The 27729-nt window shown below is 39.3% G+C and overlaps 2 protein-coding genes across 5 annotated transcripts in view; both read right to left on the bottom strand.

Annotated features, from left to right (window-relative positions):
• Positions 1-560: 560 nt before the first annotated feature.
• LOC124286197 lies at positions 561-3476 on the bottom strand. Of its 4 annotated transcripts, none has more exons than XM_046722557.1 (4): positions 3373-3476; positions 2987-3211; positions 2673-2901; positions 561-2582 (listed from the first exon to the last, which is right to left on the bottom strand). In XM_046722557.1, the coding sequence occupies exons 1-4, from the start codon at positions 3474-3476 to the stop codon at positions 2481-2483; spliced, it is 660 nt and encodes a 219-aa protein (XP_046578513.1). In that variant the 3' UTR covers positions 561-2480. The 4 variants fall into 4 exon arrangements, with proteins under 4 accessions (XP_046578513.1, XP_046578509.1, XP_046578501.1 ...); XM_046722553.1 differs by having other exon boundaries at positions 561-2721; positions 2767-2901; XM_046722545.1 differs by having other exon boundaries at positions 561-2901.
• A 195-nt stretch (positions 3477-3671) lies between these two features.
• LOC124286496 (VWFA and cache domain-containing protein 1-like) overlaps positions 3672-27729 on the bottom strand; it is a 78827-nt gene continuing 54769 nt past the window's right edge. Inside the window, 19 exon segments of the mRNA XM_046722873.1 lie at positions 3672-4087; positions 4319-4549; positions 4827-4972; positions 9013-9129; positions 9314-9516; positions 10194-10259; positions 10410-10508; positions 12099-12198; positions 13648-13770; positions 13925-14035; positions 14168-14251; positions 15251-15348; positions 15664-15806; positions 16216-16305; positions 16466-16544; positions 17061-17167; positions 17332-17445; positions 19303-19464; positions 26877-27009. Of these exon segments, the coding sequence (XP_046578829.1) occupies positions 3672-4087; positions 4319-4549; positions 4827-4972; positions 9013-9129; positions 9314-9516; positions 10194-10259; positions 10410-10508; positions 12099-12198; positions 13648-13770; positions 13925-14035; positions 14168-14251; positions 15251-15348; positions 15664-15806; positions 16216-16305; positions 16466-16544; positions 17061-17167; positions 17332-17445; positions 19303-19464; positions 26877-27009 (2622 nt within the window).

Below are 27729 nucleotides of genomic sequence, written 5' to 3'. Positions count from 1 at the left end.
GATTTTGATATGACTCTCTCTGTTGTGCATGACTCGATTGCACGTTGTCTAAACAAATTTTTCCATTGTCTGTCAGACAACCCAACTGCACATGCAGTGTGTTTAACAAATTTTCCCGGGGCATATTTAAGACGACCCCTTTCACTGTCGCCTTAAAAAAAAAGTCATAAACTTTGAAAATACTGGACTTTATGTCAAAGGTTAATTTCATTGTCTGATGTACCATGTCAATAAATGATTGTCTATGCTTGATGAGACGTCACAATTGCACGTTCTTCCCGCCCTTGAGGCTGTTCCTGCAACAATACTACTGTTACTTTACCCTCGAATCACACGGAAAATCATAACAAAATGATGATAGTTTGTTAAGTAACTTTTTTATTTTTGAGACATCATGAAACTTTTTTCCAGAGTTGGTCTGATGTTTTCATCAGTATCCTCGGTATCATTTGACCCAAACAGACTGTAGGTGTTTAAGTCTGCAACATGCTCCACATCTGTAATCCTCATATGGTGATAATACAGTATCATACTTCATGTCATAAATAACATTTAACCAGTTTTATTCTTTTCTTTTATTACAAAATATGCTAATGCAAAAGAGCATTAGCCACATTTACAACTTACAAAATTTGATAACAATTAGCATTCAACAGCCTAGATTCCTAGATAACCTACATAGTTAAGACCCTGGTAGGCACATGTCCGAGGAAACCATAATATCAACAAAGTGATGGTCAACTAAGTTTTTGTGTTCACTCCATCACATACATACCCCTTGTCCAGCAACTGATACTGCTATTACATGTAGTAGCACATAAAGAGGAGGAGGACAGGAAGCCTGCAGGAGGATCCTAGAGTTGCCAGTCTACATCACACTAGACCACGGGGCAAACCAGTCGCACAATACAAAGCTAAAACCTCTGTGCTATTTACATATGTACATTTCATAATTGTATAGTATACTCTATGGTAACTACTTACAGCACATATACTTTTGCACTATGATGTACACACTGTAAATATCATATACATATATATATATATATATATATATAATCCTCCTTTACTCTAAACGTTTACCTAAATTCTGACTTCATAAGCATCTGACTATTTGAACTAAACAAGTAGTCAAAAACAGGATAAACAGTGGAGTATTTAGAGAATCAACACATTAAATCTTTCCCCTTACAGATCAATGGAAATACTTAATACATAAATATAATAACTTTCTTTTTCAGTAATACATCTAATAATTTGTGATAGTGAGATCAACTATGTATTTGATTAGGTCATAAATAATAACAAGTCTGTTGACTCAAAGCTGGCCTAAGATCAAGCAAGATTATATGTTTTGCTTCACACCAATAGAATGTTACATTTCATTATTGACATTTATTGTATTTGTGTCATTAATAAATATTTTTCAACACTTTACACACAGAAAGTAATTTTCTTTTATCTTACGAGAGAAAATCCTGCATGCGAAGTCCTGTGTCTAAATGTACAACAATGTAAACAATAAAGCTGTATTGTGTAAAACATCACAAATTGTATATATCTTAACTGATAAAGCTAACAACAAAATCTTTGGGTCTGAAACTGACACACACAATACTTTCTAAATTTGCTTCCTTATCTTAAAACATAGTTGGTATAACAACAAAACATGGCCATAGAACAGTCTTTGGGGAGGTAATGGATACATCAGTTCTTTGTGTAGATCACATTAAGTATCCCCATATGAGTGTATGGTGATCTGATTAATGTCTTTGGGATTCACTTAACCACATAGACGTAGCAATATCCTAATGAATAGAGCTACTGACTTAGAATGTAGCAGACACAAGAAAGGGAGGTAATCAGAGCCATGGAAGACAGCTACACAGTAAAGCTCTGAAAAAGAAATAGCACTCAACCGCCTAATTCACTATACAACAGGATGAAAGATACAAACACATCTAGCTGACATACACTTGCGAACAATACAGCACTTTCTGCACCCCATCCAGCTCTACTTGGATGTCTGCACACAGAGGTCAGTAAAGTTATATAAGCTTATCCAATCATGTCCATCACTGTGGTTTCTAAAACGCTTTTGCACGTTATCTCAAGAAAGAGACAATATGACTCTCAACGGGCCATGCACAGAAGAGAGAGTGAGGAAATGCCACATATATACCTAATGAGGTATTGAGATAATATAGCAAACAGTAAATGCCGTTTTTCCACCTATACAAGGTCAAATACACATTGTACTAGTGCTCAAAGATTGGTCCAAACACTGCCATTTTGACAAACACCCGCTTCTAAAAATTCTGGCAAACAGTATGACTGCCATATGTGACTGCTTTTGTTGTAGTCTGTGTCCTTTCACCAGGTGTTCCTATTTGTCACTGAAAACAATCCATCTCCAACACAAAGGAGGGTGAACAAAGGTGAAAGGGTGAGAGAACAGAGCACTAAATAATATCATCACATCAAAGTTGGAAATACACACAGCCATCATATTCAGTTGTCATAATCATGCTTTCTTGCTGGTTGCCAAACCCACCAATCTGGTGCACTCCTTGATCAGCTACTTGCCTGTTGGTGCTCCCAATCAAGTGTACTCCCTGATCAGCTACATGCCTGTTAGCACTCCCAATCTGGTGCACTCCCTGATTAGCTACATGCCTGTTGGCACTCCCAATCTGGTGCACTCCTTGATCAGCTACATGCCTGTTGGTGCTCCCAATCAAGTGTACACCCTGATCAGCTACATGCCTGTTGGCACTCCCAATCAAGTGTACTCCCTGATCAGCTACATGCCTGTTGGCACTCCCAATCTGGTGCACTCCCTGATTAGCTACATGCCTGTTGGCACTCCCAATCTGGTGCACTCCTTGATCAGCTACATGCCTGTTGGTGCTCCCAATCAAGTGTACACCCTGATCAGCTACATGCCTGTTGGCACTCCCAATCAACTCCTTGATCAGCTACATGCCTGTTGGCACTCCCAATCAAGTGTACTCCCTGATCAGCTACATGCCTGTTGGCACTCCCAATCAAGTGTACACCCTGATCAGCTACATGCCTGTTGACACTCCCAATCTGGTGTACTCCCTGATCAGCTACATGCCTGTTGGCACTCCCAATCTGGTGTACTCCCTGATCAGCTACATGCCTGTTGGCACTCCCAATCTGGTGTACTCCCTGATCAGCTACATGCCTGTTGGCACTCCCAATCTGGTGTACTCCTGATCAGCTACATGCCTGTTGGCACTCCCAATCTGGTGTACTCCCTGATCAGCTACATGCCTGTTGGCTGGTGTACTCCAGCAATGCCTGTTGGCGCTCCCAATCTGGTGTACTCCTTGATCAGCTCCATGCCTGTTGGCACTCCCAATCTGGTGTACTCCTTGATCAGCTCCATGCCTGTTGGCACTCTCAGTCTGGTGTACTCCTTGATGAACTAGGTGCCTGCTGGCACTCATAACTCTTCCATGTGGCAGTCATGCCAGTGTTTATTGGCCTTCACACATAGTCTACATTTGCCATAGTGAGGTATCCCTGAGAAATTGACTACTGAAGTTCGGACTATGCCTTTCCCACCACTGGCACAGCTTGTGAGCACTAGAGTCGCGATGAAGCCCAGTGTGTTGGCAGTTTAGTGCCAGGTTTCCTTCAGTTCAGTGTGTGTCCACCATGTGTACCTGCACATTGGCAATAACACTATGTGGGGCTTCGGCAATCACTGTAGTCGGCCCCAATATTGACTCAGAGGGTATGACAGTCTGTTCTGGTATGGGCATGTATGTGGACAGTCTAGTCTGTGGTGGAGTAGGGCTTCGACTGCGCCTACTGGTTGTTGGAGGTGGGGGCAACATAGGAGTCTTTGTGAGGCCATGAGGCTTGTATCTGTCCTTGCCAATAAGAAGAGGTTCTAGGCAAGGCAAACTTGCATGCTCACTGTCTTCATGTGGTGTCATTGTACTGTAGCCATGGTCACTATCACCACCAGCAGGACGGCGGTAGGATGTGTTGACTCGATATGGAGAAATACTGGCTGGGTTTTCGAATGATGCCAACACGAAGTTAGTGTGTCCTGAAATAGACAAGACATATTACAATGTACCTTGGCCATTGACAAGAGTCTTTTCTTTTCTCCAGCATTGAGTATGATACAATTCTTCCAAAGACATCCCTTTTCAGCTGCATTTTCTAGCTTTAATATTGTAAAGAAAACTTAAAATTGTTCTTCAATTAAGGTGTTAATGAGTGTCTACACCTTTTACAAAATCAACGAGATGTGGCAGTATAAAGTGAGACAACACACCTGCTCCTGGCTCTTCAGTTGGCTCTGGGTCATCAGGCTCATTGTAGTAGTGGGACATTCGGTTTTGATTGTCTGGTAGTGTGCTAATGTAATGGTGAGAGTTGCGGTGCACATGGTGGCGGTAACAGTACACTCCCAGGGCCACTAGGAGAAAACAGCCCATGATCCCTCCTGCTACAGGCCCAACTGGGGTACTCTTTGGCTTGCTGGGGTCAAACTCTTGTTCCATGGCTGGAAAATATCCATGTCCGATATGCACACAAAGTTCAAAGCTATTGCTGGTGAGTGATTTGAAAAATGTTGAACTTTACTTCCAAATAGGAAAATACATGATAAAAAAAGTATTAATACAATAGACAATATGTTAGCTAAGAGTAAGCATCTGTGAATTAGACTCCTTAAACATATTTGGGCAGTGAGAACAAGTAAAATAACCAGCGCTCAATATTCATAGGTCTTGTTTGTTTAATAAACGTAAAAGGATTATCATGACAGAATGTCTACTAACCATTGATTTCATCTCCATATGGCGTTGGTGCTCCGACCACTCCACCGAAGCATTCCCTCTGACTAGCACAGTAGGGAGTCTTGAGCCGTGTATTGCCATTTGCCTGTAGCTGGCACCACTCACAGTCCAACACACCCATACAGTCCCTGCAAAACAACAACTTCTATGTACATTCTTGGCAGTGGGGTAGCCTAAATGTTAAAGCGTTGTCTCCTCACGCCAAAGAACCGGGTTCGATTCCCCACATTGGCACAATGTGTGAAGCCTATTTCTGGTGTCCCCCACCGTGATATTGCTGGAATATTGCTGAAGCGGCGTAAAACCATACTCACTCACTATGTCCATGATTTGAACCTTTGTTATACTGTGATGAACCTTGGTACCAAATATGAAAAGAATCTAGTGAACGGTTCTTAAGATATTCCAATTCATACGGACAGACGGAGCCGAATACTATATCCCCCGCTTCGCGTGGGGGATAACAACAAGTTCTATGTAGGGGATGCAAAACAACAAGTTCTATGTAGATTCACCCACAATTCAACACACCCACACAGTCAATGCAAAACAACAAGTTCTATGTAGATTCACCCACAATTCAACACAACAAGTTCTATGTAGATTCACCCACAATTCAACACACCCACACAGTCAATGCAAAACAACAAGTTCTATGTAGATTCACCCATGTAATTCAACACACCCACACAGTCAATGCAAAACAACAAGTTCTATGTAGATTCACCCACAATTCAACACACCCACACAGTCAATGCAAAACAACAAGTTCTATGTAGATTCACACCCACACAGTCAATGCAAAACAACAAGTTCTATGTAGATTCACCCACAATTCAACACACCCACACAGTCAATGCAAAACAACAAGTTCTATGTAGATTCACCCACAATTCAACACACCCATACAGTCAATGCAAAACAACAAGTTCTATGTAGATTCACCCACAATTCAACACATGCAATACAGTTCCTGCAAAACAACAAGTTCTATGTAGATTCACCCACAATTCAACACACCCACACAGTCAATGCAAAACAACAAGTTCTATGTAGATTCACCCACAATTCAACACACCCACACAGTCAATGCAAAACAACAAGTTCTATGTAGATTCACCCACAATTCAACACACCCATACAGTCAATGCAAAACAACAAGTTCTATGTAGATTCACCCACAATTCAACACACCCATACAGTCAATGCAAAACAACAAGTTCTATGTAGATTCACCCACAATTCAACACACCCACACAGTCAATGCAAAACAACAAGTTCTATGTAGATTCACCCACAATTCAACACACCCATACAGTCAATGCAAAACAACAAGTTCTATGTAGATTCACCCACAATTCAACACACCCACACAGTCAATGCAAAACAACAAGTTCTATGTAGATTCACCCACAATTCAACACACCCACACAGTCAATGCAAAACAACAAGTTCTATGTAGATTCACCCGCAATTCAACACACCCACACAGTCAATGCAAAACAACAAGTTCTATGTACTGACTGACTGAGTTTGGTTTTACGCCGCTTTTAGCAATATTCCAGCAACATCACGGCGGGGGACACCAGAAATGGGCTTCACACATTGTACCCATGTGGGGATTCGAACCCGGGTTTTCAGCGTGACGAGCCAACGCTTTGACCATTAGGCTACCCCACCGCCCCACAAGTTCTATGTAGATTCACCCACAATTCAACACACCCACACAGTCAATGCAAAACAACAAGTTCTATGTAGATTCACCCACAATCCAACACACCCACACAGTCAATGCAAAACAACAAGTTCTATGTAGATTCACCCACAATTCAACACACCCACACAGTCAATGCAAAACAACAAGTTCTATGTAGATTCACCCACAATTTAACACACCCATACAGTCAATGCAAAACAACAAGTTCTATGTAGATTCACCCACAATTCAACACACCCACACAGTCAATGCAAAACAACAAGTTCTATGTAGATTCACCCACAATTCAACACACCCATACAGTCAATGCAAAACAACAAGTTCTATGTAGATTCACCCACAATTCAACACACCCACACAGTCAATGCAAAACAACAAGTTCTATGTAGATTCACCCACAATTCAACACACCCACACAGTCAATGCAAAACAACAAGTTCTATGTAGATTCACCCACAATTCAACACACCCACACAGTCAATGCAAAACAACAAGTTCTATGTAGATTCACCCACAATTCAACACACCCACACAGTCAATGCAAAACAACAAGTTCTATGTAGATTCACCCACAATTCAACACACCCACACAGTCAATGCAAAACAACAAGTTCTATGTAGATTCACCCACAATTCAACATATGCAATACAGTTCCTGCAAAACAACAAGTTCTATGTAGATTCACCCACAATTCAACACACCCACACAGTCAATGCAAAACAACAAGTTCTATGTAGATTCACCCACAATTCAACACATGCAATACAGTTCCTGCAAAACAACAAGTTCTATGTAGATTCACCCACAATTCAACACACCCATACAGTCAATGCAAAACAACAAGTTCTATGTAGATTCACCCACAATTCAACACACCCACACAGTCAATGCAAAACAACAAGTTCTATGTAGATTCACCCACAATTCAACACACCCACACAGTCAATGCAAAACAACAAGTTCTATGTAGATTCACCCACAATTCAACACATGCAATACAGTTCCTGCAAAACAACAAGTTCTATGTAGATTCACCCACAATTCAACACACCCACACAGTCAATGCAAAACAACAAGTTCTATGTAGATTCACCCACAATTCAACACATGCAACACAGTCAATGCAAAACAACAAGTTCTATGTAGATTCACCCACAATTCAACACACCCACACAGTCAATGCAAAACAACAAGTTCTAATGTAGATTCACCCACAATTCAACACACCCATACAGTCAATGCAAAACAACAAGTTCTATGTAGATTCACCCACAATTCAACACACCCATACAGTCAATGCAAAACAACAAGTTCAATGTAGATTCACCCACAATTCAACACACCCACACAGTCAATGCAAAACAACAAGTTCTATGTAGATTCACCCACAATTCAACAACACACCAAACACACTATGTAGATTCACCCACAATTCAACACAAAACACACAAGTTCTATGTAGATTCACCCACAATTCAACACATGCAATACAGTTCCTGCAAAACAACAAGTTCTATGTAGATTCACCCACAATTCAACACACCCACACAGTCAATGCAAAACAACAAGTTCTATGTAGATTCACCCACAATTCAACACACCCATACAGTCAATGCAAAACAACAAGTTCTATGTAGATTCACCCACAATTCAACATATGCAATTCAGTTCCTGCAAAACAACAAGTTCTATGTAGATTCACCCACAATTCAACACACCCATACAGTCAATGCAAAACAACAAGTTCAATGTAGATTCAACCACAATTCAACACATGCAATACAGTTCCTGCAAAACAACAAGTTCTATGTAGATTCACCCGCAATTCAACACACCCACACAGTCAATGCAAAACAACAAGTTCAATGTAGATTCAACCACAATTCAACACACCCATACAGTCAATGCAAAACAACAAGTTCTATGTAGATTCACCCACAATTCAACACATGCAATACAGTTCCTGCAAAACAACAAGTTCTATGTAGATTCACCCACAATTCAACACACCCACACAGTCAATGCAAAACAACAAGCTATGAATGCTTTCTCTGCACATCATAAAACTGCTACCCTGTAGTTTAGCTAGCATTTCATGAAGGCTATTTCGAAGTCAACTTTGTAACGATGTGTGGATGATCAAAATCTGCAGCAAAAGCATCGTCAAAAACAGGAGATGACAACCATCTGGTCTGGTGCAATTTGTTGGAGTTTTGCTACTTTTGTTTCAATTACATTGGGTATCTTAGTTCAGTGAAGAAAAAGTATTGATGGTCAGTATTCTTAAGAATCCAAAATCATCAAAAGGCTAGACTGATCTGTATGGTATTTTTAACAAACAGCCAATTGTTCTGGAAAATATCACACAGACATGTTGATTGCTATATTCCCAATTTTTCAAACCGGGGGATAACAAATTTCTTAACTTGTCCTAAGTAGCTGCTACTCACATCTTGGACTTGCGCTGGTCACATCGAGGCTGGTAACATTGTTGGAGATCTTCCACAATAACTGGCTCAGCAACAACCAGACGCTCCTCCTCAGGGGCATGGAAGCAGCTTGGGTTACTGTAACAATAAGTCTAATGTTTAGTACAGCTGAAAAGTCTACTGAAGATTTGTCTATTAAAGCACCACCTTATAATGTTTTACTCACTGCAATCAGATTTGGATTATCAGTATTGTGTGGGCTAAATGGCCCTTATGTTCCACGTTTCAATAGATATCAGTAACATAGAGATAAGGTACTTACAGGTCTTCGAAGTCCATCAGTTCCCCTGTACACAGGTTCATCTCAAGTGGGCATTCACATGGACACTCACATTCATTCTGCTCCATGCGGTTACAGTTAAGACAGAGCCTGTCCACCATGCTGCATGGACAGAATGCAGTGGCCGTCTCACAGGTATGGTTGACAATACCAAGAAAGGCATTTGTTCCAGGGATGTGTGTCATCTGGAAATGGTAAAACATCTTTCAATAATATCAGAAGTAGTCTACATGGCTGGATTATTTGCCAACACTTTTTTGATGAAACAGTTCTGATTTAAGGTGGAATCAAATACATAGCTGTACGTTTCAAAAGTTCCTCCACAATCAGAGGTACAGATAAGCTGCGTATCTGTGTAAATTACACAAATATTTACGCGAAAACTCAATTCCCATCAAGTCCATTGCATACATGTACGCTTTTATTTTTGTAAATACTCAATAAATGTGATCTTACATGCGTACACACAAACACGTCAACTCTTAGCTTGCGTACCGATGGATAGATAAAATAACTGAGGTATATTGAGAGGTTCTATATCAGGACATGAACATGGGAACTTGCAGTCTTTCTTATCGTTTCTCATATTACAGATCAAATATAAATAACAAACACTAGCCTTTAAACTTTATTATATTTTTAAAATTAATGGAAAATGACAAATACCCAAATGAGTGAGTGAGGTGAGTACAATTTATTTGGTTATTCAAAGGAATATATGGATACCCAACTGAGATGAACACAAGTGAGTACATAACCCAGTGACTCAAAAAGTTATCTGTGGCTCTGCAATACATGAATTTCTGAGTGAACAGGACACATTTACCCATTTTCGTAACTGCAGTGAGTTGAAAGACAATACCTGATATCTAGCACAATGCTCTCCATGCACCATGTTGGTGAGCACTCCATTCAGGCTGGTGTTGAACTGAAACAAGTGCAATACCCAGATAGTGCACATTAATACACATAACTCCCCTCAACATTTGCTATTTTATTAACACTGATTACTTCAATTACACATTAAAGCAGGTTAAAGGTTATATCTGTCAATACGGTAAATACACTTTATACTTACATTGTAAAATCTCTGTACTGTCCGGTCATTATACTTGTTGCACACTTTCTTCTGCACAAAGCCAGTGTGGTACAATATATCATTGGCAACCAAAGGTTCCTGCAAACAGGATTCATTAATGTGTCATCTCAGGAACAATACTTTCGAAACGGAAGCTGTGGCATACATAAATGTAGAGTGTGTATAAAATATCAACAGCTGATGCACTTGTCTTAAATGTAGCACACATCTTATAGCAATGTTACATAAACTAGGATATTTGATATAACAATATACTTGAGTCAAACTATTGCAGACTTCTTCTCTTCGATCTGATAACAGGGAATAAGGTGAACCCCACTTATACATACATGCCAGCAGTACATCTCCACAACTTCTTGGTCATATGCACATAAAGCAGCAATACACTGAACCTTGGCCTCTGGGTCATATGGCAAAATAGCCTAAAGCCTTAAAGGTCAAGTGCTCCACATGACTTCCCAGTAATGGTGCTGCTGTAGAATCTCATTCATTAAAGATCACCCATTCCTGTGAAGTAATGCCACCATAGAGAGGAACAGCCAGGTGTGCAAGAAAGTATTGCGATGGCACAGCACAAGTAAATGACTCAATAACTTTGTCGGCACTTGTGCATGTGCGTTGTGTAGACCTGGCTGTTCCTGTCTTTGCACTCTTCCCTCGTAACAAATAGTGAACTGTGTCAAAAAAAATTATTTAAACTTTTTTATTTTTAGGACATAAATTCTGCAAAAAGCTCTAAGAGTTGGTCTGATGTTTTGATTATCAGCGTTTCATTGAGTATTATATGTTTATTAGTTTTCGAGTTAGACTGCAATTCATCAGTCCGCATTTGAGCCAACCGGACTATGACTACCGACCCATAAAGTGAAACATCACAACAAATCACTGCACTATCGTAATGAGTAGCCTTCCAAGGAAAGACTCCCCACATGTTATACAATAACAACAAAGGCCCAGGGTCAAGGAACACCTGCATCGACAACTTGATAAGATGGGATATGAGAGTTCAGGAGGAGATAACTCTGACCAGAAATGAAAAGAAGGTAATTGTAATAGATTATATCTTGATTTCTCTCTTACTTACATTCATATAGCATATAACCCATAAACACTCTGAACACAAGTGGTTGCTACAGATATGGCAATGTCCCCCGCTGCTAAAGAATGGAATATCTATAACATATTTACTACCTTATATTTTTTGGTCACATAAAAGATGCCTGAAATGACTGGTGTCTGCATAATCACCCAATGTAGGCTGCCGACATAAATAAAGACATTGGGTGCAATGTTTTTTGAGATATCGCGTTTACTTATGTTTGAAAAGTGGTCAAAGTGTTGTGGTGACCTTGAAGATATGGCCAAGGTCTCCAAAAACAACTGTGAGGTGAGGTGAAATTGGGTTTAATGTTGTGCTTGAGAATATTTCGCTCATATGACGAAATCGACTGGTGTCTGGGTAATCCCCCATCGTAGGCTGTCACCAAATTTGAAGACACTGGGTACAGCAGTTAATGAGATATCGTGTTAACAAGAATCGAGACATACATACGTACGGACGCCGCTGAATACATAGTCCCCTGTTCCGCGTTGCGGCGAGGGACAACAATTTACATGACACCTATATTCCATATTAGAAGTAACAGTAATATTGTCAGCTCTGCCTACCTTGTGTGTGATATGCTGCTGCTCTACTGGTCCTTTTCCGTTGGGGTCGATGAGCCCAGGGTGAGCCACCAGGTAGCCCTTGTCCTCCATCAGGAAGCACCTACAGACATGTTTTACCTCAATTAGCTGAAGGCTACCCATCATAGCTAGCTACACCAATAGAGTTGCAAACAAATACTGAACAGCTTTTCTGCAAGTTACCAAACATCAGCTCTCATTGTGACACATGTATCAAGCTTAACATTATGAAATAATACTTGATTTATTACTGACTGACTGAGTTTGGTTTTACTCCGCTTTTAGCAATATTCCAGCAACATCACGGCTGAGGACACCAGAAATGGGCTTCACACATTGTACCCATGTGAGGCCAGACCAATTTTATTTCTTGATTTATGGATCCGCCGGTCGTAATTTTTCAAGAATATGAAGATTTATTTTTTTAAATTTTCCCCGCTCAAATAAACTTTTAATATTTTTATTGGCCAAAAAGGTAAATGTGCAAAAAAATGTTTTTAGGTTGTTTTTTGCCCCATATACACTTCATAAATTGCCAAAAGTAATATACTTTTAATATTTCAAAGGAATATTACTTTGACTGGTGATTTTTATCTTTATTTGTTTTTCCTCCTGCCTTGCCTTAAGGTTTTCTGAGGACAACAATCCATAAAACAATAAATAAAATTGGTTTGGCCTAAATATAAAATAAAATAAAATCATAACTAGGATTATGTGGCAGCATTGTCGGATACTTTTCCTCACCACTGTGGTTCCATGCAATCATGATATTTCCAGTGCAAAAACAGTTTGTTGACATGTTATCATACAGCTACAAAAATATGACTTAATGAGTCGAATTAAGTAGCCTAATTAATGATATTTATATCTTTTCTCCGTCAGCTATGGTAATATGATCATGGTTGCTGTGAATAATGTCAACATAAGTTGTATCGAAGGGGCGCACAATTACGACACAATTAATATAACCATCATTGAATGAAATTTTGAGTAAAATTAATGAACTAGATAACAAACAGAGGTCAAGAAAGTCAATGAACATGTTTTAACACCAGATAGTGTAACAATATGATTAACTTGCATAATTCACTATGGATTTGCTGATGTTTTATGTTCAATGTACTTTGGTTGGTGTTACCACTTTTTATAGAAAAATTGCCAATTATATAAGTCCCAATTTAGTAGGCTTAGTTCTGTTTAACTACTACTGTAGTCATCGATACACGTCTTTCCCAACACTTGCCAATAGATGAAACAGAAAGGGAACTAAGGTCTGGATTACTGGTTAGATATCACTGGTGTGATGTCATATGTTGTTGATACTTTGTAGTTTATTTCAATACAAAACTGAAATAAATATATATGTAAATTTAACTGTTTTGCCAAATTCTATTGACAAATTTCAGATGATCCTGTACGTAAAACTATACAGTATTATACAGTATTGATGGATATACGGTAAGACTACAAGAATATAAACCTGTGTAGTACTGCTACAAGCAGCTGTCTGAGTGGGAGAGACTATACACACCTGACTGTGGGCTGTTCACAGGCTGGGATGCTCTCTGACAGGAGCTTGTGGAAGTAGCCTAAAGTGATGTCCATGCCCATCACAGCAACCACACGGTCCTTAGGGCTATGCAGTGCTGCTGGTCTGAATAAAGCACAGCAGAAAATAGTTATTTGATAGAATACTGACTACATATAGATCATGAATTAATGAGAACAAGTCTGTACAATGAATACAGTTCTTATAGTAACATAATTGGAAGCAAATGAAGCAACAGATTGAGGTGGATGCCACTTACTTTCCCTCAAATATGGTGTGACTGATGGTGACAATGTAGCCGGCACCACCAACATCCAAGTATGGCGCTGTAAGAGTCACGTGCCCTGGGAACTCCATAGCTCGTGTGTACCTGCAGGAATATTATTTGCTGTTATTTCCTTTGTAAAGTGAAACATTTATATATATTATTTTAGAACAAGTTACATCAGAAAATACATTTTTAAACTGAATACATGACAGATAAAACATGACAAAAACTCACCATGAGCGTTTAGTTGGATCAAATGTTTTGTCTAGTAGTGTCCCTGGAAACATCCGGAACACACCACTCGGAGTGGCCACATACCTGTAACAGTCAATCAAATCTTCTACATGGAGTTTCGACTCTATGACCAATTTGTTTCCCATAACGGTTGAATAATAGCTAGTGCAGACCTACAGGGCTTACATTTACTTTGGTAAACCTAGACTAATTACTGGTTCTTGCAAATTTAGATTATCAGCCCTTTTTCCATTTCCTAATTTTATTGTGTGCGTTACTAGGTCTAACATATCCATCAGAATGCAAGTTACAAACCAGACTCAATATTGAGTAGACTGTCGACATAATTGAAGACATTGGGTGCAACGTTTTATGAGATATCGCGTTTACATAAGTTTGAAAAGTGGTCGAAGTGTCATGGTGACCTTGAAGATAAGGTCAAGGTCACCTAAATCGACTGGTGTCCCTGTAATCACCAAATGTAGACTGTCACCAAATTTGAAGACATTGGGTACAACAGTTCATGAGCTATCACATTAACAAGAGTTTGAAAAGTGGTCAAAGTGTCGTGGTGACCTTGAAAATAAGGACAAGGTCACCCAAATCAACTGATGTCTGTGTAATCCGCCAAAGCAGGCTGTCACTAAATTTGAAGACATTGGGTACAACATTTCATGAGATATATCGCATAAACAAGAATCGAGACGGACGGACGTACAGACCCTGCTGAATACATAGTCCCCCCTTCCGCGTTGCGGCGGGGAACAAAAACTGACACACAAAAGACAGACATAAAAGATCACATGGAAAGGATGAAAAGGATGTCTTCATGTCCATTAAAATGAGTACTGACTTTGGTTTCTAAGTAATACAAGTTACCTCCCTTACCCTTTCACTTATGTCAATGTTTGATTGGTCAATAAAATTTTGATAAAAATCAGGGCAGGTAATTTTTTTATTTAAAAGAACCACAGGAATGGATCCAGAGGTTAGTGTACATTTCCTGAAATGCTACCCCTTGAGAGGATGATCTATCTTTTGAGGAATTATTTTATAAGTTGATCCATTATTCTGCCTCCTCACCTGCGGATGATGTAGTCCTTCAGTCTACTGGTGGAGTATCTGCGGATCCACTCTGAGTTGATCCGACTGCTGGCTGCAACATCATTACGCACAGCAACCTGGCACAAACAGTGACAATGTTCAGCTCTTATGTTGACATCAACACATGTACTCACATGGAAAATCCATCACACCATACTCTCAGCACTTGCAACAATCCCATCATTAGTGTATACCATAGCGAACATCACATGTCAGGGCTAAGCTAAATACATACATATATGACTGAAACAGACAGTACTCTTGTCCTGGGATATGAGACTGACAGTGCTACATGCCCCAGGAGCCTGAGACTGATGTACTCCCAGGTCCAGGAGCCTGAGATTACCAGTGCACCATGTTAAAGGAGTATGGGCCTGGAGGTTGGTGCCTACCTTAAGACCTGGGTTGGTGATGAGTCTTGTGTCATCTTTCAAGTAGGCCAGATACATTTGGACTGTTCTCTTGTTTTCATCCTGACTGAGGTGTTCAAATGGACTTACAAAGCTACTTGGGGACATGAACACAGTGCTGATATCTGCAATGCAATAACCAGTAACATCTCTTTACAATCATGGGAGGTAAAAGTGGTCCATGTAAATACCTGATTTACTAAATAGAACCAAACTCAATAGAAACGTGTCATTCTTCATGTGTGTTGACCAAACGTACATCAACATCTATTGTTTTTATTTACATGAATTGATTTTTGTTGTATTGTCTGACTTCCAAGAAGACAAGCAGGAATACTTTTGGGTGACCACTTATTCCCCATCATCACCCTCAATTCCTCACAGATGGATGCACATCAATGACAACTGTCTCATAGTGTTAAAAAGAAAAATCTTGTCAAATATTTAAGAAATTCTCCCGTTTTCCATTTGTGACACTTAATTATTTAGATAGCGAACCAATTTTATTAGGTGCAGGCTGAGAGTGATACTGACCGACAGTGGCCAGCTGCTTGAGGTGGAGACACATGTTCTCTGTGGGGAGCAGGTCAATACGATGATACACCAGGTCAGGCTGGCTGTGGACTGAACAACAAAACAGCATTAACTCACAATAATCTCACACAATACACAATAAACAGCAAATACTTCCAGCAATTGTCTACACAAAATAGCATATAAAGCAACTTTCTCTGAACATGTGGACAACACAGGGTGTTGACAATCATTGCTATATGTTACATACTGTGGATGTTTTTGAGCTGGCGGGTCTCGGAGCGTTCCTCAAGCACCTTGATGACGACAATGTATGGCACATTTTCCACCTATACAACAGAGAGTGGTTTACATGAACACCGCAGTTGCATGTACAAATACAGAAATACAATACCAAAAGTATTTTGAGTTTGTTGCATTGTCTTCGAAAAGTTATCCCTACTGTTACCCCTCCCATATAATCATTGGTTTAATGTCCAAGCCAAACATTTTACATGACAAGTAACAATTCACAAAAGTAACTATGGGTGACATATCTCTAGTGTGAGAATATCCACAGGTTTCAGTTCAGGATAAGTTAAAACAATGTTCTCAGAAATGCTACAATATTGCTTTCAACAGTTTTGGAAGAGAGTTAAGGTGACAGAAGACCAAACCCGAGAGTATGGATAAGGCATGATAAGTCAATGATAACAATGTAGGATTGAGAGCCATCACAAGCTGTTCCAGGCAGGTGAATGATGCCACTCACAACAGTGAGGTGTATCACCTTAGAAAATGTGAAGAGGTAAACTTGCAGAATTGTAGGATAGAGTATGAAGTTCATCATAATTGAAATGACCAACCTTATTCCAGAGGTATTTGCAGAAGTGCTGTGTCTCAATGATGTCTCCCTCCAGGTTGGTGTGGTTCCGCAGCCCCAGGAGCAGTCTCTCCTCCCCCTTCCTCGTGGCTGACACAACAAAACACACCGTACACCAGCTTGGACAAGACTCCAGTAATTGCAAGAGAGTTTTCTAACAATATCAGATGTTTGATTAGATTGTACATAATTATTTTCAACAAAGAAAAAAATCATTTTAGTTTCCATAGATATTTTTCTTACTTTAGAATCTTATCTCGGGATATCTTCAAATCCTTCATAATTTTCAAAGTGCCGAATGTCTGTATGCATTGGCTGGACACTGGTACGGATCGGACGCTCAAAGGATGGGTGCATAATTGTAAAACCTGAAATGCAAACAAATTGCCATAATCAGCACAACAAATTGATATTTAGTTGTTTTCTTTACATCAATGTTTAATGTACAATTCTGTTTAAATTGAACCATTTAAAGAATGCTATTTAAGTGAATGAATGAGTTTACAATATTACAGCAATATCACGGTGGGGACACCAGAAACTGACTGTTTGGATGCTTAAGAGTATAAGAACATCCGCTGTTTTCTCGATTATTGCAGGAGCAATTGTAAAACATGTCACTAACTCAATAAAGACAACTTTATCTTAAACACAAGCTATCATCGGAGTGTGTACAAGGTCTGTGAGACACAAACTACCTCATTATAGTGACAGTAAACACTTCTGTCAGGGTTTTTCATAGACTTAGAAAAATGGTAGTCATAGTGATTCACGGTAAATGTCCTTGGGAGTCATGCTGACACATAATTTGTGAGTCATGAAAACATGTCAATGAAATATGAACAAACTTGAAGGATAACAACGTCTTGTATTTAATGAGTGCGACGTTCAATATAGATTTTTTGTACTGTTGTTAAGCAGGAATTGACAATGGTACAAGAATCTGTATCGAAATGTCGCACTCACGCAACAAGTGTAGAAGTCAGCACAGCTCACATACCCCCGCTTCCCACTTTGGGACATGGAAATGACTGATATTGATATATATAATGTGACAAGGATCAGCAGCTCACAAGACTTTCTCTTTGACTCTACTAAACTTTATATACATCTTAGATAATAGTTTTGCCATGTACTGATTACAGTAATAATTTATGGAAACATTACTTTTTTGTGTTTTCCGTGGAAACCTGACATACAATTGAACTTGTTGCACACAATGAAGTGGACGTAGATGAAGATTGTTATTTTTTTAGCACATGGCATATCTGTGGGTCATGATTAACTTGTGTATTAAGTTTGGTGAACCTAGCATGTATAGTTTCGATGATATGCTGTGGCCAGGTAACCATCAAACACATTTTGCACCAAGTCATGTTTCCATGTAAACAACAACAAAACAAATTCTGAAAAACTTTAAAATAGCAAAAGGCACATCAATGGGTAAAGATTAACATGTGTGTGAAGTTTGGTGAACCTAGCATGTAACCTTTAAGAGATATGCTCCAGACAAAGTTTCGGGACGGAAGGACGGACGGACAGAATGAACGCTATATACCCCCGTTACTTCGTAGCGGGGGTATAATAAAAGAAGTGTCCATAAAGTGTGTTCATATTGTACTTCTCAACTTCTAAAATGCCACTCAAAGAAATGAAATAATTCCAATATTAATTCAAAATAAAGAAAGGGCTGTGAATGCACATCTTACGATATTGTCCTCTGTTGTTGTAACTGACACACTGCATGGTTATTGTATTTACTGGAGTAAATTTGAAAACAATTTGAAAACAATGAGTCAGCTGTGACTCGTATGAAAATATTTGAGGAGTATTGTATAAAACTGTTTAGTCAATTAAGTGTCATGTAAAACCTGTGTTGTCCGAAAACCAATGATCAGACGATACTGAAACAATTGGCCTTATTTGTATCCAGGAAAAGCTTCTAAGGACACTCAAATATTTATGACAAACAACTTCCAGGGCAATAAACTTATAAATGCCTATCAAAGAATAGGAACAGCTTGCAAATTGTAGATAGCTAACACCAAAATATCCCATTCTATCTAGTTAAATAAGTATCCAAATCTATTCTTTGGCTATTGCACAAACAATCTGCTCTTCCTGAGCCTACTGGTGTCATTAGAAGGACTCTAAAATTAACGAAAGTGTTAAATTAGATCAATAATAATTGAGCAATTATATGTTATAAATAAACTGTGACTGACCATCAGTTGTGACAACAAATGCATATGAGCCATCTCCTGGGTTGTAGTAGGTGATATCCTGGACGATGTCTTCCATGTGCAGGTCCACACCCACCATGCCAATCAGGTGGTTCACATCACCCACATTGGGGAAACATGGTTGGCTGATGCTCATAGTCAGGCCTGTACACATAGAAGATGGGATAGGATCATTTCATTCTCAAAATATTACATTTATCAATCCATTTTACTCATTTCACTAAAGGGCAACTGGACAGAACCATTAACTCGTGATGGTTGACACTGAAACAATGGATTACAGTTACTTCCCTTTGACAGAAAGGTTTAAATAATATGTATTGTGTACAATCTGTGTAGGATTAACATACACCTTCATCAGACTCATCTATGCTAAGAACATATTGACACCTCCGTGAGACTTATCTATGTTGGGATAACATAGTCACACTTCCATCAGACCCATCTATGATGGGATAACAGTCACACTTCCATGAGACCCATCTATGATGGGATAACATAGTCACACTTCCATGAGACCCATCTATGATGGGATAACATAGTCACACTTCCATGAGACCCATCTATGATGGGATAACATAGTCACACTTCCATGAGACCCATCTATGATGGGATAACATAGTCACACTTCCATGAGACCCATCTATGATGGGATAACACTAACAGTCACACTTCCATGAGACCCATCTATGATGGGATAACATCGTCACACTTCCATCAGACTCATCTATGATGGGATAACATAGTCACACTTCCATCAGATTCATCTATGATGGGATAACATCGTCACACTTCCATCAGACTCATCTATGATGGGATAACATAGTCACACTTCCATCAGATTCATCTATGATGGGATAACATACTCACACTTCCATCAGACTCATCTATGATGGGATAACATAGTCACACTTCCATCAGACTCATCTATGATGGGATAACATAGTCACACTTCCATCAGACTCATCTATGATGGGATAACATAGTCACACTTCCATCAGACTCATCTATGATGGGATAACATAGTCACACTTCCATCAGATTCATCTATGATGGGATAACATAGTCACACTTCCATCAGATTCATCTATGATGGGATAACATAGTCACACTTCCATCAAACTCATCTATGATGGGATAACATAGGGATAGACATATAATCACACTTCCATCAGACTCATCTATGATGGGATAACATAGTCACACTTCCATCAGACTCATCTATGATGGGATAACATATCACACTTCCATCAGACTCATCTATGATGGGATAACATAGTCACACTTCCATCAGACTCATCTATGATGGGATAACATAGTCACACTTCCATCAGACTCATCTATGATGGGATAACATAGTCACACTTCCATCAGACCCATCTATGATGGGATAACATAGTCACACTTCCATCAGATTCATCTATGATGGGATAACATAGTCACACTTCCATCAGACTCATCTATGATGGGATAACATAGTCACACTTCCATCAGACTCATCTATGATGGATAACATAGTCACACTTCCATCAGATTCATCTATGATGGGATAACATAGTCACACTTCCATCAGACTCATCTATGATGGGATAACATAGTCACACTTCCATCAGACTCATCTATGATGGATAACATAGTCACACTTCCATCAGACTCATCTATGATGGGATAACATAGTCACACTTCCATCAGACTCATCTATGATGGGATAACATAGTCACACTTCCATCAGATTCATCTATGATGGGATAACATAGTCACACTTCCATCAGACTCATCTATGATGGATAACATAGTCACACTTCCATCAGACTCATCTATGATGGATAACATAGTCACACTTCCATCAGACTCATCTATGATGGGATAACATAGTCACACTTCCATCAGACTCATCTATGATGGATAACATAGTCACACTTCCATCAGACTCATCTATGATGGGATAACATAGTCACACTTCCATCAGACTCATCTATGATGGGATAACATAGTCACACTTCCATCAGACTCATCTATGATGGGATAACATAGTCACACTTCCATCAGACTCATCTATGATGGGATAACATAGTCACACTTCCATCAGACTCATCTATGATGGGATAACATCCATCACACTTCCATCAGACTCATCTATGATGGATAACATAGTCACACTTCCATCAGACTCATCTATGATGGGATAACATAGTCACACTTCCATCAGACCCATCTATGATGGGATAACATAGTCACACTTCCATCAGACTCCATCTATGATGGGATAACATAGTCACACTTCCATCAGATTCATCTATGATGGATAACATAGTCACACTTCCATCAGACTCATCTATGATGGATAACATAGTCACACTTCCATCAGACTCATCTATGATGGATAACATAGTCACACTTCCATCAGATTCATCTATGATGGATAACATAGTCACACTTCCATCAGACTCATCTATGATGGATAACATAGTCACACTTCCATCAGATTCATCTATGATGGGATAACATAGTCACACTTCCATCAGGACTCCATCTATGATGGGATAACATAGTCACACTTCCATCAGACTCATCTATGATGGGATAACATAGTCACACTTCCATCAGACTCATCTATGATGGGATAACATAGTCACACTTCCATCAGACCCATCTATGATGGGATAACATAGTCACACTTCCATCAGACTCATCTATGATGGGATAACATAGTCACACTTCCATCAGACTCATCTATGATGGGATAACATAGTCACACTTCCATCAGACTCATCTATGATGGGATAACATAGTCACACTTCCATCAGACTCATCTATGATGGGATAACATAGTCACACTTCCATCAGACTCATCTATGATGGGATAACATAGTCACACTTCCATCAGACTCATCTATGATGGGATAACATAGTCACACTTCCATCAGATTCATCTATGATGGGATAACATAGTCACACTTCCATCAGACTCATCTATGATGGGATAACATAGTCACACTTCCATCAGACTCATCTATGATGGGATAACATAGTCACACTTCCATCAGATTCATCTATGATGGATAACATAGTCACACTTCCATCAGACTCATCTATGATGGGATAACATAGTCACACTTCCATCAGACTCATCTATGATGGGATAACATAGTCACACTTCCATCAGAATTCCATCATCTATGATGGGATAACATAGTCACACTTCCATCAGACTCCATCTATGATGGATAACATAGTCACACTTCCATCAGACTCCATCTATGATGGGATAACATAGTCACACTTCCATCAGACTCATCTATGATGGGATAACATAGTCACACTTCCATCAGACTCCATCTATGATGGGATAACATAGTCACACTTCCATCAGACTCATCTATGATGGATAACATAGTCACACTTCCATCAGACTCCATCTATGATGGGATAACATAGTCACACTTCCATCAGACTCATCTATGATGGGATAACATAGTCACACTTCCATCAGACTCATCTATGATGGGATAACATAGTCACACTTCCATCAGACTCATCTATGATGGATAACATAGTCACACTTCCATCAGACTCATCTATGATGGATAACATAGTCACACTTCCATCAGACTCATCTATGATGGATAACATAGTCACACTTCCATCAGACTCATCTATGATGGATAACATAGTCACACTTCCATCATCAGACTATCTATGATGGGATAACATAGTCACACTTCCATCAGACTCCATCTATGATGGATAACATAGTCACACTTCCATCAGACTCATCTATGATGGGATAACATAGTCACACTTCCATCAGACTCATCTATGATGGGATAACATAGTCACACTTCCATCAGACCCATCTATGATGGGATAACATAGTCACACTTCCATCAGATTCATCTATGATGGATAACATAGTCACACTTCCATCAGACCCATCTATGATGGGATAACATAGTCACACTTCCATCAGACTCATCTATGATGGATAACATAGTCACACTTCCATCAGACTCATCTATGATGGATAACATAGTCACACTTCCATCAGACTCATCTATGATGGGATAACATAGTCACACTTCCATCAGACTCATCTATGATGGGATAACATAGATCACACTTCCATCAGACTCATCTATGATGGGGATAACATATCACACTTCCATCAGACTCATCTATGATGGATAACATAGTCACACTTCCATCAGATTCATCTATGATGGGATAACATAGTCACACTTCCATCAGACTCATCTATGATGGGATAACATAGTCACACTTCCATCAGATTCATCTATGATGGGATAACATAGTCACACTTCCATCAGACTCATCTATGATGGGATAACATAGTCACACTTCCATCAGACTCATCTATGATGGGATAACATAGTCACACTTCCATCAGACTCATCTATGATGGGATAACATAGTCACACTTCCATCAGACTCCATCTATGATGGATAACATAGTCACACTTCCATCAGATTCATCTATGATGGGATAACATAGTCACACTTCCATCAGACCCATCTATGATGGGATAACATAGTCACACTTCCATCAGACTCCATCTATGATGGATAACATAGTCACACTTCCATCAGACTCATCTATGATGGGATAACATAGTCACACTTCCATCAGACCCATCTATGATGGGATAACATAGTCACACTTCCATCAGATTCATCTATGATGGGATAACATACTCACACTTCCATCAGACTCATCTATGATGGGATAACATAGTCACACTTCCATCAGACCCATCTATGATGGGATAACATAGTCACACTTCCATCAGATTCATCTATGATGGGATAACATAGTCACACTTCCATCAGATTCATCTATGATGGGATAACATAGTCACACTTCCATCAGACTCATCTATGATGGGATAACATAGTCACACTTCCATCAGGCCCATCTACGATGGGATAACATAGTCACACTTCCATCAGACTCATCTATGATGGGATAACATAGTCACACTTCCATCAGACTCATCTATGATGGGATAACATAGTCACACTTCTATCAGACCCATCTATGATGGGATAACATAGTCACACTTCCATCAGATTCATCTATGATGGGATAACATAGTCACACTTCCATCAGATTCATCTATGATGGGATAACATAGTCACACTTCCATCAGACTCATCTATGATGGGATAACATAGTCACACTTCCATCAGATTCATCTATGATGGGATTACATAGTCACACTTCCATCAGACTCATCTATGATGGGATAACATAGTCACACTTCCATCAGACCCATCTACGATTAGTGTTCCCCCTAGGCACATTTAGGAGGGCGCTGAGCCCTGCCCTTTGATTTTTGCGCCCTGCCCTTTTTGTTTTGCGCCCTGCCCTTTTCGCCCCAATCCCAGTTTTTTTTTTCCAGCTGTGCTTGATTTTACAAGAACCCGTGTGTATTTTCCGGATTTTATTAAGGACGGAGTTCTCTCCCTTTCAAGGGGAGGCGTAAAATTGTTTTGATAATGATTAGGAAATTGGCATTTAAACCATGGCGAAGTCAAATGTGTTTAATTCGCTTTACAAATCACAATGCCTACCAAGGAAAGAATCAAATGGAAAAGAGAAGAAGCGGTGAAGGTTGAAGCAAGGAAGTGTCGCCGACTAATAGATTTCTTCGCTCCTAACAGGTATGTGCCTCTAAGTTCGTGATTTTTAGGCCGTTGATTTCCCTTTCAATTTCACATGCCTTTCAAATAAGACCTTCATTTATTAAAGACAACGAAAATCTGAAACTCGAAAATGTCCGCCATTTTGAATCCATCGGCAATTTGAAATTGATCTTGAATTATTTTGTTGTTTGTCCTGGGAAATGAAATAGTTAATACAGCTTGCATAACAGCTTCACTTGGTAGCCTTGTTTTTAGTGTTTATTGTCGATTTCATAAAAATGTAAGTCTTGAAGGAGTAAAACTATTTTACGATTTCAAACAATGGGAAGCCACACCCTTGTCGAAGCTCTCCACAGTAGATACTTACGTTCAGGTGTATTATTGTGTGTATTTTTGTTTTAATAATTATGATTGCAAATTTAGTATCTAAGAATATTTTGAATATGGTATATTAACTTTGTATATATTTTGTTTCAGACCGGACTTAGACGAGTCAGAGTCGGTTTCCTATGAAAATTCAAGGGCACACGAGACAGAGTCAGTTAATCCAACACAGAAGAAAGATGGTGGTCACAAGACTGCATTTGACACAAAGTGGCAACAAAACCGTCCCTGGTCGAGAGGTACTCAGAAGATGACAAAAGAAGGGAATGATGTTTTGTTCATTATGTTCTAAGTGGAACACCAAGGGCAGAAATGGACTTAATGTCGACCAAACACAGATTGAGTGGAGTCAAGTAAAGGAGCTTGACACCAGTTCACCCTCCACCATTTTGAAGACTCAAGCCTCAACTTGGAAACTTGAATCCAAACATTGTTCAATTACTGTCCATTCATGCAACTGTGATTGTCCACTTCTGAAGTTGAGAGAGTGTTCTCAAAAGTGAAACTGATTGTGACAGATCATAGAAACAGACTCAGTGTTCAAAATTGCAACAGACTTCTCTTGATTAGCCTGAATGCATCGTCAGTTTCAGACATTGACATGAAAAAAGTTGTGAACAAATGCTTGGCAAGAAAGAAAAGAAGACTGTAAATTGTTGTTTGCGTGTTTTGTGAAATTGTAAACAAATGTGACAACAGATTAATGTCTTGAAATGCTTTTTTTCCCAAATTTTGATCTTAAAATACAAAATGAGAAGAGTAATAAATGAACTTTCGAAATAAAATTATAAGAGCATTTGACTTCATATACATTTTGTTATTGTTATTTTTTCAATAATCCTCACCAAAGTGCCCTATTAGATTATGAAGTGCCCTTTTTGTTTAAGTTACCCTGCCCTTTCTGAATCCTAGGGGGAACACTAACGATGGGATAACATAATCACACTTCCATCAGATTCATCTATGATGGGATAACATAGTCACACTTCCATCAGATTCATCTATGATGGGATAACATAATGGGATAACATCACACTTCATCAGACTCATCTATGATGGGATAACATAATCACACTTCCATCAGATTCATCTATGATGGGATAACATAGTCACACTTCCATCAGATTCATCTATGATGGGATAACATAGTCACACTTCCATCAGACTCATCTATGATGGGATAACATAGTCACACTTCCATCAGACTCATCTATGATGGGATAACATAGTCACACTTCCATCAGATTCATCTATGATGGGATAACATAGTCACACTTCCATCAGATTCATCTATGATGGGATAACATAGTCACACTTCCATCAGACTCATCTATGATGGGATAACATAGTCACACTTCCATCAGACTCATCTATGATGGGATAACATAGTCACACTTCCATCAGACCCATCTATGATGGGATAACATATTCACACTTCCATCAGACTCATCTATGTTGGCTAACATAGTCACACTTCCATCAGACCCATCTATGATTCATTAACCTACCTCTGTCAGCCTCATCTATGTAGGGTAGAGAAAAAACAGGGTCCTCCTTTGCTGTCCGATTGAGAGGCAGATAGAACCTTCCCACTGTGGAGCTGAGGTCTCTGGTGTTGTTGATGGACAGCATGACACCCTTCTGTAATGTCACAAGTTGTTCATGTCACATGCTGGTTATACTACCTGGGAGATCCGATCAGGGCCCCGTTCCTCAAAGCGATCGTAGCGCTACGACAGTCGTAAGTCTATGTTAAAGTATGGGAGTTACGATCACCTTAGCGCTACGATCGCTTTGAGGAACGGGGCCCAGAACCCACAAAAATACTCTGAAAGCTATATTCATGCTAGTGGGAGTCTTGTTTTGATGTCCTTTTCAAGTGGAATCACACAACCAGTCTCATGCAGGCAGAAACAAAGGCAGTCCTGCACACTCAGGCCCACTGATGACTTACCAATCAACCACAGTTTACAAACAAATGCATTCATACTTAATTAAGCACATACAGGCTAAGGAGGCTTTCAGTGTGTTATGCAGATTGTTCCCACTTATAACAAGCTGTGCTATTGTGACAGAGAGGACTATTTGAACTTATGTTTACATATTAAAGTGACAGTATTACTGCTTTGATGTCAGCATGTGCAGCCATAAAACCACTGTAATGAAATTATAAACGTGCAACTGGTACTATTTTTCGGAACATTGAGACATTTAAAAATTGAACAAGAAGACAAAGTCATCAATATCCCCCGCAATGGCAAAATACTACTACCAATTTCAGTCAAAGTGAAACTTGTTGCCATGGAAACGCCAAAAATATTTTATTCAGAAATCCATAACTACCAAAAGGCACCAGTTCAC

The sequence above is a fragment of the Haliotis rubra genome, unplaced genomic scaffold (assembly GCF_003918875.1).
Source record: "Haliotis rubra isolate DU_JTF1 unplaced genomic scaffold, ASM391887v1 Scf110, whole genome shotgun sequence".
NCBI classification, from domain to species: domain Eukaryota; kingdom Metazoa; phylum Mollusca; class Gastropoda; order Lepetellida; family Haliotidae; genus Haliotis; species Haliotis rubra.
The sequence above is the reverse complement of the archived record's forward strand: the minus strand, read 5'-3'. Positions and strand labels throughout refer to the sequence as shown.

Excerpts from the sequence above, each read along its gene's own strand:
- LOC124286197 (XM_046722545.1), bottom strand. The coding sequence starts at position 3,476 with ATGAGTGCCAGCAGGCACCTAGTTCATCAAGGAGTACACCAGACTGAG. Across the intron at positions 3,212-3,372 it reads CAGATTGGGAGTGCCAACAG|GCATGTAGCTGATCAGGGAG; the intron begins GCATGGAGCTGA and ends GAGTGCCAACAG. Across the intron at positions 2,902-2,986 it reads TTGATTGGGAGTGCCAACAG|GCATGTAGCTGATCAAGGAG; the intron begins GCATGTAGCTGA and ends GAGCACCAACAG.